We start from the raw sequence: 14213 nt of genomic DNA on the forward strand, positions 1-14213 counted from the left end.
TGCAGAGTCAGATCTTGAAACTTGAACTTGTGGCCTCTCAGTCATTCAGCAGCAGCCCCGGTCAGCGGCGCCTGAACTTTCTGACTTCCCTCCGAGTGTACTGCGATGCGACTCATCTCGCTCTCTTCAAAAAGACATGGACCTGATTGTCTGCAGATGAAATGTTAAATGAACACCAACGTTTCTGCGGTTGGATTAAATCTTACCGTTCAAGCTGTGTTTGCACTGGGCAGCTCTGGTTCTGCGGTTGCTTTTCCCACCCTGTTTTTGAGTTTTTATTTTTAGCTCTTTAATGGACGAGGGACAAAGTGCTGCCTGTATCAATTTAGTACGATTCAGAGCAACATGTAAATGGGCTCTGCTCTATCTGATGACAGCTGCTAGAAAAAAATACAGCCGCTATTCAGGCGGGCGAGGATGCACACGTGTGATGTGCGTGTAATTCAAAAGATAACAATGTGCAAGCATGTTTGCAGCCCGCTTACTTTCAATAAATCTCTGCACAGCGAGGAGAAAGAAGAAGAGAAACACAAAGATAACAGAAGGGAGAGGGAGAGAATCTCCCGCTGTTTTTCCAATCAGGAGGAGTCGCCCTCCTCTCTGGGTGATTTATTCTCCTTCTTCTCCTTCATGTCCCAATTTTCCAACCACCCCACCCTCCCTTTCTTTCATTCATCTTTTCTCACTGTCTCCTTTCTGTGGGCAGTTTGTGAAAGCAGCTATTTAGAAATGACGGCAGAGACATATTCAGGCGGTGCTGGTAAAGTGACTCACCTGAAAGAGAGCTGAGGTTTTCATTTTTACAGCGCACCTTTTCTCTCTAAACTCAGTCCAGAATAAATCTTGAGGCGAGGCTGTGAGACGCCCCAACATCAAACATCTTTTATTTTAAAAGCAGCATTAAATGATGTATGACCTCACTGACTAACATTAATAAGCGTCTGGCACCGCTCTGAGGATCATCCTCCCTAACAAATGAATAATGAAGCCGAGGTGCAGGTCAAGACTAAATATATTATTAACTTAATTTAATCCTGGAACAAAAATATGAAGCTCTATAGAGAAAAAGCTCACTGATAAAGACAGATCCTTCTATCTTATAACCTTGAATTTATTTTTAAAAATTCTTTGCTCTTAATGACTGATGCTAACCAAACTTTTCCTTCTATTTGCTCAAGTAAATCAGGCTGAAATGGTTTTACCAAATCCAATCAAAGCATGTCCACTAAGAGGACTTGTTTTTAGCCCTTAGTCTGCAGATATACTTCCTGTTAATGATGCATTCATGGCATCTCCAGTGTCGGTTTGTGTGTGCTCTTCCTCAGGAATTAACCTGGCATGGGCGCAGGTCGCAGTATGAGTCCACAAGTCGGCGGTGTCAAACTTGCATGTAAAGCAATGAAGAGTTGTACGTAGAAATCACCTCATGGCAAAGTCAGCCTGTGATTTATGAAACTTCTTCGATGCTGGAAAGCACTGCATGCACGAGCTACCGTTTTTAGAGCAGCGAAGAAGAACCGAAGCACCCACTGCAGCAAAGAGTGGAGGCTGTGTAAGTTTTTCTCTGAATGCGATCGTTAAAACTCCTTCTAGACCGGCGCTGTCACACGACAGGAAGTGGCACAGTTTATCAAAAGTTAAATAACTTTCAAACTAGGGGTGTAACAATTCATCGATCTGAATCGATACATCGAATGTTTGAGCAGTGATTCAGTCAAATTGATTGAAAGTATAAAGATCGATATTAATCACCATTTTTACCTTACACTTTTAGTTTGAAAGTCCCCCACGTGCTTGGTTATGACAGTTTCAGCCCATCCACGAGTCGCAACACCGCTAGGCACGGATAGCAGGTAATGGCTAGCAGCCGAGAGAGTATCAATATTGTGTTTTTTTCCTTTATGTGAGAAGTAACAGATTGTGGTGAATGGGTTCACAAAATCGTCTGATATCGATCACAGGCCTCTAAATCGAATCGTGGCAGACCTTGTGATATCGGCAAATATCGAATCGTTGTTCTGGGAATCGATATTGTATCGTATCGTGATGAAACTGGTGAGTTACACCCCTATTTCAAACCATAAATCGTTGCCTCTTACTTGTTTTCCCTCTTGAAGCCGTTGTGCCTTCCTGTAGACACTATCCATGTCTTTGAATCCCTGGCTTGGAACTTGTGTGAGTTTTCGGTACTTTAATGATTGAATCCACACCAGCAAACCTGACATTGAATGTTTTTTTTATCCATTTTAATCCAATTAACCTCCTTAGACCTCAGCTTTCCTTCCTTTATTGGGGATAAGCAGGATTTGATCATGTCAAGCTCAGCCTTGTTTTTAAAAAGGAATTAAATTTGACCAAAAATCATGCCCAGTGACAACATACATGCTCTAAAATGAACAAAAAGACGTGGTGATTCTGTGCAAAGTTCTTAAACATATCTTTAACCCCTTAAAGCCTGTGGTATCATATTTGATGCGTACTTTTATGATACCTCTATCTAATCAATATGATCATAAATGACAAAAAAAGACTTCTGAATACAATCTGATAAATGATGAAAATGCCCTCAAGTGGATTATCAGTTACCAAAAACACCTAATGTATCAAATGATATATATATATATATATATATTAGGGTGGTCTAATAAATTTGTTAAGCACTTTATATTTTATAAAGGTTTAATTTGGGCATTTTTGTGCCTTTATTGATAGAGGAGGATAGTGGATAGAGTCGAGAGTCGAGGGACGAGAGCTGGGGAGAGACATGCAGTAAAGGGCCTCAGGCAAGATTCGAACCCGGGCCGTCCACGTACATAGAGCGCATCTTAAGCACTTGGCCACCTGTGCCCCATTCCTCAAATATTTTATCATGAAGTCAAAATTTTAATTTAAAAAAAACTCCCCCAAAAATTCCATATCAATTTCTAAAACAATTATCCCAATATCTCAAAACAAATTCCCCAAAATGTACAAATATATTTCCCAAGATTCTTTGTAGATGAAAAGCATGAGGACGCCCAAACAAAGTCCCCTTATCATGAAAAAACTGACTTTGAAAAACTTCCAAGGAAACTAAGGAAAAGGATATCCCTAAACCTCAATGAAAACACTTAAAAATTCTTAGAGTTCTAAAAAAAAATCCATGAAAGCTTCTTAAAATGTCATTTAAGTTTTTCTAATTTTGTCAGGTAAGTGACTTAAACTTCATCAGATGTCCTCGATAATAATAAAAAAAATTTATCGTAGTAGAAATGATCACTTTGCTGTCTTACGTTAGCTTGGATGCTAACTGTCATGTTGTTTAGTCATAATTTGTTAGTCTGTACAGCCTAGAAAGTTCATACTGTTACGGATCAGTCCTCGGTGTCGGCCGATACCAAACACCTTTCGTATCGAATCGGGAAGGAAAAAACTATCGGAACATCTCTAGGCCAATCACAGCAGACGACTGAGTGGGTGTCGATAAATGCGGCGGCTGAAAACAATCATTTAAATAACACGGCCCCTGTATATTCACCGTTCTGGCCTCACCCTCAGAGTTTACTACATGAAAGTACGCAAAAATACCTGCACCCCTGATTATGGTTTCAGTCTTTTTGTCGTTTTCAGCCTAAAAAGTGACATTAGAGTGAATCAGAAACATTGGGTGTGGAAGGAAATCCCCACTGTAATTTGCAGTCAACTGAACTCCAGTTGATATTAGAATATTTAATTTGTATATTATTGTTATTTGACTTCTATATATTATCATAGGTCACTAATATGGAGTTACTTGGACACGGTAAAGTCAGTCGTGATGATTTTCTCAGCTCTGACATCTGACTTCTGACGTCTGTTCAGAAAAAATACGAACTTCTATGGAAATACAGGAGCAAATCCAAGTCTTTTGTATGTCCTGTGTCCTAAATAAGCAAAGATAAGGCTCAGGTTTTGCAATATTGTGATTCTTCTTTAACACAAACCAAACCCGTGCTTATCAAAGGAGAACATTGAATTCGTGCTGCTGTATTTGGGCGTCTGACAGCGCCAATAAATAGAGCATCCATTCATTAAAACCTGTCTTGTTCGCTTAGTCACATTTCATATCCCAGAAAGCCCTCCTGCACCCGGCTCCATTCATCCCCCAGAGCCACAAGTGAGTGCCAGTGTCTGATCCATGTGCAGCTGGTGCCACCCAGCCCTGCCTGCCTGTGAGGAGTGTCGACCTGCGTTAGCACGAGTGGATGTGGCGGAGCATGAGATATGGCACATTATATGTAAAATTAGCAATTCAAGTGTTTGGGTGTGTATTTCTCTCTCTTCGCTTCACACACACTCTCACAGCCCACCCACCCACTGACACTGACCCCTCCCTCTCCTCGCTGGTTGGTTGCCACGGCTACAGTGTCGCCTCTCTTCCTCATGTTGCTATGAGACTCGGACCGACAGACCTGAGCTGAATGACAATGTGTCTGTGGCTCCGGCGAGAGGCCTCCGCCAGCCAATAAGAGGCGGTCTAGACAAACACTTCCCAATCTGGGAGCTGGGGACCTCGGGGTGATTGTTTGGGTTGGCAGGAGCCTCCTCCGCCGTCTGAGGAGTGGCTTATTATTAACTCCACTCTTTAATTTCCTCACCAATCATCGCAATGAGAAGATGTGTCTGTCATCGTCAGTTCAATGATAATCAGGCTCCTTTTTTAAAATTAGACTTGATGAAATGAGAGGAACTGTCTGCTTAGACTAAAAGAGATTGGACTGATACAGGCAGCAATTAAGTAGAGACAGAGCTGCATTAATCAATATTTCTCATTTTAACTACAGATTAATGATTATGAACAGAGTAAAAACAGCAGTGGTTCTCAAATAAGTGGAGCTACTGCGAGGGCTGATTGATGAGGAAATGGAAGAGTACAGTAGCATGACTGTGATTAATTAAATAAATGCTAACAAGAATAACTTGCTAATCTGATGTGGTAGATAACTACTTCCTGCACAATGTAGAGTAGTGTAGATCAAATATTGCCTTTTTATTGTGTCAGCCGGTTCAGTAACCTGACATGCCAGATGGACTTGTTTCACACATCCATCTGGAAAACCTTCAATAGACAACGTTTGGGTAAGGGCAGAGGATTTGAAAAAAACTCTGAGTGTGATTGGATGAATGTTCTGTCACATCTTTACGGGCCAATCAGAGCAACAAAACGTGACGAAGCCACGACCGAGGAATAACGCGAACCATGGTGACTGTAGACATGTCACTACACGACTTTTGTCGTTTTTGAAAGAAAACAACACACTGCTGTTCGTTGTTCTTCTTTTAACGAAGAAATGTCATCAAGTTCTGGTAAAGCTGGCGCTTTAGCAGCGTTAAGGTCCTCCGCCATAATTGCACCGGTCTCTTGTAGCTGCCTGCTTACGCCAGGACTCCGCCGCGCCTCAAAGTACTGCCCCTCAACGCTGATTGGTCCTGTCACTTTCAAACTGGGTCCAAACAGTTCAGACGAGAGCTTTGCAAGATGGATTCGCCAGTGAGAAACACGGAAACAGGCGTATCCATCTGCTTTGCAAGGTTACTGGTTCCGTGGTTGGTCCGTCTACGTAGCTTTGTAGTGCACCAGGACCTCGAACAAGGGGCAGCATAGCCTGATAAAAGGAGCCCCAAAGTCAGTCAACTCCTGGACTCTTCTACTGTGAAGCCATGCTGTATGTGGTTAGCATTGTCTTGCTGAAATAAACCTGTCTGGTTGGGAGCATATGTTGCTCTAAAACCTCAATCTTCTTTTCAACATTGATCTTTTGAACTACACACTGATAATAAACTGGAGGGTCCCTCTTCATTGGATGGATGTGGCGTCCATGGTTTTCCAAAAAGTATTTCAGATTTTGATCCATCTGACCACAGAACAGTTTTCCATTTTGCTTCAGTCCACTGTAAATGAGCTTTGGTCCAGAGCAAACAGCAGCATTTCTGGATTGTGTGCACATATGACTTCTGCTTTACATGATACAGCTTTAAGTAGAATTTGTTAATAGTATGACCAGCTGTGTTGACAGACTGGAGCGTTCCTGAGCCCATGCAGTGATTTCCAGTACAGAATCAGGCCTGTTTTTTAATGCAGGGCCACCTGAGGGCCTGAAAAACAATGCCTTGTCTCTTGTGCACAGAAATTTCTCCAGATTCTCTGTATCCGTTGATGATATTTTGTACTGTCAGTGGTGAAATATATTCAAAGTCTTCACAGTTTCACATTGAGGAATATTTTCTGAAATTGTTCCAAAATTTTTAGGCGTGGTTTTTCACAGATTTGTGAAACTCTGCCCATCTTTCCTTCAGAGATACTCTGCCTCTCTAAATACACTATATTGCCAAAAGTATTTGCTCATCTGCCTTGACTCGCATATGAACTTAAGTGACATCCCATTCTTAATACATAGGGTTTAATATGATGTTGGTCCACCCTTTGCAGCTATAACAGCTTCAACTCTTCTGGGAAGGCTTTCCACAAGGTTTAGGAGTGTGTTTATGGGAATTTTTTACCATTCTTCCAGAAGCGCATTTGTGAGCTCACACACTGATGTTGGACCAGAAGGCCTGGCTCTCAGTCTCCGCTCTAATTCATCCTAAAGGTGTTCTATGGGGTTGAGGTCAGGACTCCCCAAACTGTTCCCACAAAGTTGGGAGCATGGAATTGTCCAAAATCTCTTGGTATGCTGAAGCATTCAGAGTTCCTTTTACTGGAACTAAGGGGCCAAGCCCAGCTCCTGAAAAACAAGCCCACACCATAATCCCCCCTCCAACAAACTTTACACTTGGCACAATGCAGTCAGACTAGTACTGTTCTCCTGGCAACCGCCAAACCCAGACTCATTTATCAAATTGCCAGATGGAGAAGTGCGATTCGTCACTCCAGAGAACACGTCTCCACTGCTCTAGAGTCCAGTGGCGGGGTGCTTTACACCACTGCATCCGACGCTTTCCATTGCACTTGGTGATGTATGGCTTGGATGCAGCTGCTAGGCCATGGAAACCCATTCCATGAGGCTCTCTACCACTGTTCATGAGCTAATCTGAAGGCCACATGAAGTTTGGAGGTCTGTAGTGATTGACTCTGCAGAAAGTTGGCGACGCCTGCGCACTATGCGCCTCAGCATCCGCTGACCCCGCTCTGTCATTTTCCTACCACTTGGTGGCTGAGTTGCTGTTGTCCCCAGTCGCTTCCTCTTTTTTATAATACCACTGACAGTTGAGTGTGGAATATTTAGGAGTGAGGAAATTTCACCACTGGACTTGTTGCACAGGTGTCATCCTATCACAGTACCATGCTGGAATTCACTGAGCTCCTGGGATCGACCCATTCTTTCACAAATGTTTGTAGAAACTGTCTGCATGCCTAGGTGTTTGATTTTATACACCTGTGGCCATGGAAGTGATTGGAACACCTGATTCCAATTATTTGGATGGGTGAGTGAATACTTTTGGCAATATAGTGTAGCTCCTTTTATTCCCAGACATGCTACTGACTTGTTGCCACTTAATCTAATTACTTTCAAAATGCTCCTTAAGCTTTTTTTGCCTTAGTGACACTTACTTTTCCAGCCTTTTGTTGTCCAGTTCCTACTTTTTTTAAGCTGTGATGCTGCAGTCAAATTCAAAATGATCACATTTTTCATGATATGATCAAATTCAACATCTGATTTGTAATTTATGTTCTATTGTGAATAAAATATGAGCTTATGAGATTTGCAAATCATTGCACTCTCTCTTATATTTAACATATTACACAGTGTACCAACTTTTTTGGAACCGGGAATCAACACAAGTATTCCGTTTACCACTCTTCTATCCTTGACCTCACATTCAAGTGATGGATTTAAGATTTTGGAGCTTCCTTATCCCGTTAAAGGATCGTCTATCTCCCAGACTGCCTCGCTCCCCCGAATGAAACATGTTTTATGTGGAGCTGCTTTCTCCTCTCGCTGTGACTCACCAGGGAGGACAATTTCTCACCCAGTAAGAATAACACCTTGACTTTGTGCTGAAATATGCTTCACTGGAGGCGCCGGTAAACCACAGAAAGAGTTTGAACACCTCACAGTGAAGCTGATGGCCGGGAGGACTGACGTTCTCCAGGCTTTGTGTCACCAGAATCAATCTGCTTTTTATCTGGTTAGTTTGTTGTTCATGCTTGTTCAGAGGAAATGTCAGAGACGGGAACAACATGAGTGAGAGCTTCGCATGAAACAGGCTGAGCTGCTCCTCTACGGATTTCTGTGGCTTGTCAATTTGATTTTGTTTTTTGACATTGAAAGTTGTCATATCAGAGGAATCTGTCTCAGGGAACTGACTCAATCAGGAATATTAAGGCAAAAGTTGAGTCACAGTTTATCCAAATACAGACAGCTGATATTAAATTTATAAGATGTTTTTAACTTTGAATATTCCCCTTTTTTCTTCAACTTAAACTTTACTTCACAGGGAGATCCTTTTAAATCTGTCTTTAGTGAGAAAAGCCTGGCCAAGACAGTAAATCAGCTGATGTTTAAATAAAGATAAAACACAACAAACAGAGACCACAGACTGCAAGCAAACAAGGAGAAGTCTAGTTTGAGTAAGACAGTTGCATGGCTTTTTTCCCAATTATTATAATTCTTCAATAAAGCATCTTGTAAATAAAGTAATCACGAGATTTCTAAGAGCTTAAAGTGTCCTTTGGAGCTGCTGATGTACCTGCAAACATTTCTTTAGTCTGATTATTTCCTCACACTGTAATTGACCCAAATCAACAACAGTGAATCTCAGAAGTATGAGATGGAAAAGCTCCCCCTCATTTCTTTTATGCACATCAAAACAGGAAGTCAATGTTGGAGTGATGGTTTGAAGTTGCTTGGAGTGTTCTTTTGTCTTCATGGTGTAATGGTAGCCAGGAATACTGATTGACCAGTAACTGGTCGATCCAGTTGCAGGCACACCCCTTTGTAAATTGCTTGGTAACTTTAGAACCGTAAGTTGTAGACACTTACTTGTTTTTTCCTGTGAGAGCTCTGTGTTGTGCCTTTCTAAATATATTCTTCACACATTCGTAGCTCTCACTGAATATTTTCTAGAGAGCTCAGAACTTGTCTGACTTCCTGGGGTCTCTGAAGACAGGGTTGTCGTATACAACAAGAAGTGACAGTTTAGAAAAACGTTAATAACTTTTGAACCATAAGTCATAGACGCTTTTTTATGTTGTGTTTTTTTCCTCTGAAAGCTAACAATTTGCCATTCGTTTGCTACCTTCGATGTCTCCGTAGCCCTTAAAGGGATACTTCACTATTTTGGCAAATTGGCCCATTACCATAATCCCTATAGTCTTACTAATAGGTTCGTTACCTTTAGTTGTTGGTGCAAGCTATTTTTAGATCAGTGGTGCCGAGTTAGGAGCTGCTCTGCCAACGCAATGGATTCTTATGGTATCCCGGCTTTCCCTCATCAAACTCATCAAATACACAATCCAACGACTCCAAAACGCTCTCGTGGACAAGTTGTGACCTGCACATTCACCACGCTGGGAAATAATACCGTATAATTATGAAACATTATGACACATAAAAAACAAACACTCTGAACTATTTCTTGACTAAACCACTGGGCGGAGTGACACAGTGCAGCAGCCATGTCTGGAGTGTAGTTCCGGCTTTGCATCTAACTTTAAAACATCTCCGTCTCGTAATGTTCCATGATTATTTCATAGCGTGGTTAATGTACAGGTCACAACTTGTCCACGAGAGCAATTACATAATTTCATGTAATACATTGTAGGAGTGGTAGTAAACCAGTTGCTTCTCTACTGCTTAAAGGAACGGCACAAATGAATCTAGCTGCAAAAAAGCGCATGGACTTTTTCAGTATATATGACGATATTTTGAAAACTGTTAGTCACAGAATGTTTATTTTTTCACTGTTTGTCTCCAAGAGATGGGAGAACAAGTCTGTGCAAAGAAAATCCTTAGTCACTATTGTTTACTGAGTGTTATCAATGGAATCTTTGAGTTTCAAATTTGATTTGTTTTTTTATCTTGTCTTTAGAGTCCTATAACTTTTTCAAAATTCAAGTGACATTACTGTAGTAGATATATTCTTAAAGCCCAGGTTGTCCTGGAAGAAAGGATGGCTAGAGCTTGACTGTGCACCACAGGGTCGATGTTTTATAAGCTTTTAAGAAAAAAGTCCAGACGAGACATGATGTTGAAAAAATAGCTGTGAGCTCTAAGGGTTAAAGGGGAATTATACTGGGGGTGAATACTTTTCTAGGCACTGTAAAACTACGGGAAAACCTGCAAAATAATCTTTAGATATTCCAGTCTTGGTCAGAAGGGGATCCTGGCTCATAATCTAACACCTGATCTCTGTTTCTGTCTCTGCAGGAACTGTTTACAGCAGAATGTAAGTTTAAGGAGTCGGTGTTCGAGAACTACTACGTGATCTACAGCTCTATGCTCTACAGACAGAAGGAGTCGGGCCGGGCCTGGTTTCTAGGACTCAACAAGGAGGGACAGGCCATGAAGGGGAACAGGGTGAAAAAGACCAAACCAGCAGCACACTTTCTGCCTAAACCTATAGAAGGTAACGTTTATGTTTTTACATTTATCAGGAGATTTTCGTTTTTTTGTGTGAATTGTTTGATAAGATTTTTCTGTCTAAATCGTCTTTCTTTTATTCACCCGTCCCCGTCCCTTCCCAATCCGACCCTTATCTCTCCTCCCCAACCACATCTCCAGTTGCGATGTACCGAGAGCCTTCGTTGCACGACGTAGGGGAGGCGGTGCCTAAGCTCGCCGCCGTGGGCCCGCCTTCCAAAAGCACAACCAGCGAACCGGTGGTCATGAACGGCGGGAAACCAGTCAGCAAACCTGACAAGGAGGAAACATAACCCCATCCCTCTTTTTACCCCCCCTTTGGCCGATGAGAGGCCCAGAAAAGACGCTCCCCACTGCTGCACAATCAAAAACTGCAACAAAAGGTAATGAAAAGTTCTGACTGGTCAGCAGTGGGGCAAGCTCCGCCTCTCCTCTCTCCCAGTTGGATGGATCGAGCACCATGGGGGGCAGAGCCGGAGGGACAGATTGAGCAGCCAGTGGCGGGGGGGAAGAGGAGGATGAAGACTCAGGCCAGAGCCAGCCGGACAAGGGGACAGTGGCGTGCCCTCCTGAGGGAGACAAAATGACTTCTTTAGAATATAAACAAAAAATGGTCAAAAATGTTGTCTTCACCGGTATTTTTCTGTGACAATCTGTAAGAATGAGCCCCCTCCCCCCTTCTTTTTCTTTCCCAGTGTTTTCTGTTGCCAGGTATGCTTGCTTGCTGGTGGCTACTGTCACACACAAACATATGCGCACGAACACTTCTCCCACTCCCACCAGAAATCGACCACTCAGCTTCAATCTTTGAGTAGAGAAAGAACAGATTAAAAACATCAGCATTTCAGAGGGTGCTTAGTCATCACATAATTAAAGAGTAATTCCTTTATTTTGACCCTTTTATACATATTTTGTTGTTGAAATGCCTAAGAGTGCTCCAGTAGACTGTCACCTGCAACCTACAGGAGCAATTAAAAACTTATTATTTGAGAATATTGCATTTATAATTTTGCCTTTCCCTTCTTTTATTCCTGTGCTATTACAGATGTTTATTTGCTCAAAGCATTTACATTTTTGCACACAAAAAGCACTAGTGATTATCCAGCCACTTTGTTGTACAGACGGCACAGATTTTTCTTTCTTTACTCACAACATTTCAGCGTTTTTCCTCCCTTTTTATAAACGCCAGGATTCCCACATTGCTGATAGAAGTACGTAGCTCAAAGCAGGATGAGATCATGGCATGCCAGATGAGATAATTTGGCACCATGCTGCTCAAGTTAGCGTGTAGCTGAACCCAGAAGTTTCCATTAAGTCCCTGTTTGTAGCATCACGGATAGTACAGGAGGCGTGCTGAGGCACGGTAGCAGTCAGTGTTTACATGGAGTAGCAGATGCTGGACCAGAGGGAGGGTCAAACCTCAAAAATGGTGGGAACAGCAGTGTTTTTTGTCGCTGCTGTTGCCCAAAGCACTTGAAAATAAAGTTAACTATGAGGGTAATAAAGAACAGGGTAAACAACATTAAAGCCACTATGTGTAGAGTAAGATTTCAGGCTGAAGTTCTTCATTGTACTTTCAAAAACACCACAATATTAAGAACCGTGCTATAAATATTACATTAATAAAGAGAGTCCAACCTATTCCAATCTGGGCTTTTGCCTCAAGTGGACACTCAAGGAACTGCAGTCTACAGCTGAGGTTACATTCTCTGCCTGATCCCAAGAAATCTGATCATCCTGACAGACGTAGCTAAATTTGACCCTAGATTTTTTTTAGTATTTTTTGAATTATTAATAATAACTGCAGAGCTCTTGACATAGGTGGCCCAGATTTCAACCTGTTCCCATGTCATATCCCCAGTGTCTTACTCCTTCCATGGTCCTATCTACAATAGAGGCATTAAAGCACAAAAATAAACCTTAAAAACAGAAAAGGAGCAACATCTAAATGTGCATAAATTCAGTTTTACAAGACGTGCTGCCTAGCTCTGCTGCTATAATTGCACATTGATCATTATGTTATTTTGTTTGGAGAAGATACCTAACACTTAAGTTTCAGTTTTTGATGATTTTATTTAGGTAGACTCATTAGTTTTGGTACTTAGTGACACCTTTATTATGGGCAGGTAAGATGGGATAGGCAGACACCAGAGAAGAAGAATGATTTTTATTAGGGAAGCATTAGTTAGGAGCCAAGAATGCCAATTTGTGCAACACAATCTGGCTGCAGACCGTTCATCTGACAGCCACTCTCACAAGGGGCCATATATGTCTCAATGGAAATACATGCTAAAACTTTCTAAATAAATGTGGATTAAAGTTCTGTTCTGTTTAGGCTAAGTCATAAGGTAACAGGCAGAATACCAAAAGTTTAAAGTTAAAAACCCGACCTGATAAACCTGATTACAAAACGTTTAATAAAACTGAGCAAACTCTCTGCTTACAGGAAAAAAACTTGTCCTCCATGAAAACATTCTATACATAAGCTACGTAGATAACAGCACTATGTAACTAACAGAGCTATGTAGCTAACATCGCTAGAGTTAAGCTCACAAAGCTTTGTAAGATACGAATCTTTGTTATCTACATAGCTAAGTTTGCTTTAGCTACATTTGCTAAAGCTCACATTGCTCAAGCTAACTTGATAAGCTATAGGTAACAGACTATTTAGCCAACATAGCTACAAAGCTAAGCTCACAAAGCAGCTTTATCAGCTATGTAGATACATTATCTATGTAGATACATTAGCTGTAGCTACCTTTGCTAAAACTCACATTGCTAAAGCTAACTTAGCTCCATTGGCTCATGCAGTGCTAATAGCGTAGCTATGTTAGCTTTAGCTAAAGCGAGCCACCATTTGCATAACTACTATTAATAAAGTTGAATTAAAATAAATCACGAATCAAATTATGGCACTTTTTGATGAAACAGCATCTCAGATGAGCAGTCTGTGAGAGTTGCCATCAGAGATCAACAGTCTTCAGCCAGAACTCCTCTCAATTTGTGTAAAGAATTGTTGAATTAACAAAAAAGCAGCTGGTTTTTGGCCTGGATAGGAATATTTTTTTGATCATGCAGAACATCCACTACCACAGTGGTCAGCAGACTACAACTACAAGATGTCCGCTTAAGTGGAGGGACTCCAAGCGATGAAGTGTGCGAACAACACTGCAGACTGTAGTCTGTTAACAAACTGAATATCTCCTGAAAGCTCCACCATATCAGCAAGACAACTCGTTATCCTTACTGCTGTTAAATAACACATTCAAAATGTACTTTTAACAGCCTATTTTATCATTTTTTAATGGGTTTAAATCGGACTCTGGCCCATAGATACAGTAAACAGACCCAGGCACATGGAGCATGTAAACAGGCCCAGTCAAAGCTCTATCCCAGCTTTATCTTTTTTAACAACAAAGTTAGCAGCTTCTTGAAAGCCAGTTTATAACGTTATTCAGGTTAAATATTAAATATTTATGGACCATGAGGCAGATTTACACATCTGTATAAATGTATATTTATTAATAAATCAAATGCTTTAAATTTTGGAGTCCAGAAATGTTACGTTTACACATAGTGGCTTTAAATCAGCACAGTAGTCTATGACAAAGG

General features: G+C 41.3%; 1 protein-coding gene across 2 annotated transcripts in view; it reads left to right on the forward strand.

Moving 5' to 3' along the window:
- LOC121506254 (fibroblast growth factor 14-like) overlaps nucleotides 1-11071 on the forward strand; it is a 164741-nt gene extending 153670 nt beyond the window's left edge. For both annotated transcript variants that reach the window (XM_041781974.1, XM_041781973.1), the window contains exons 4-5: nucleotides 10389-10587; nucleotides 10743-11071. In XM_041781974.1, the coding sequence (XP_041637908.1) occupies nucleotides 10389-10587; nucleotides 10743-10894 (351 nt within the window). In that variant the 3' untranslated portion in view covers nucleotides 10895-11071. The remainder of the gene's footprint in view (nucleotides 1-10388; nucleotides 10588-10742) is intronic.
- The last annotated feature ends 3142 nt before the right edge of the window (nucleotides 11072-14213 follow it).

This window comes from Cheilinus undulatus, linkage group 24, assembly GCF_018320785.1.
Source record: "Cheilinus undulatus linkage group 24, ASM1832078v1, whole genome shotgun sequence".
Lineage (NCBI taxonomy): Eukaryota > Metazoa > Chordata > Actinopteri > Labriformes > Labridae > Cheilinus > Cheilinus undulatus.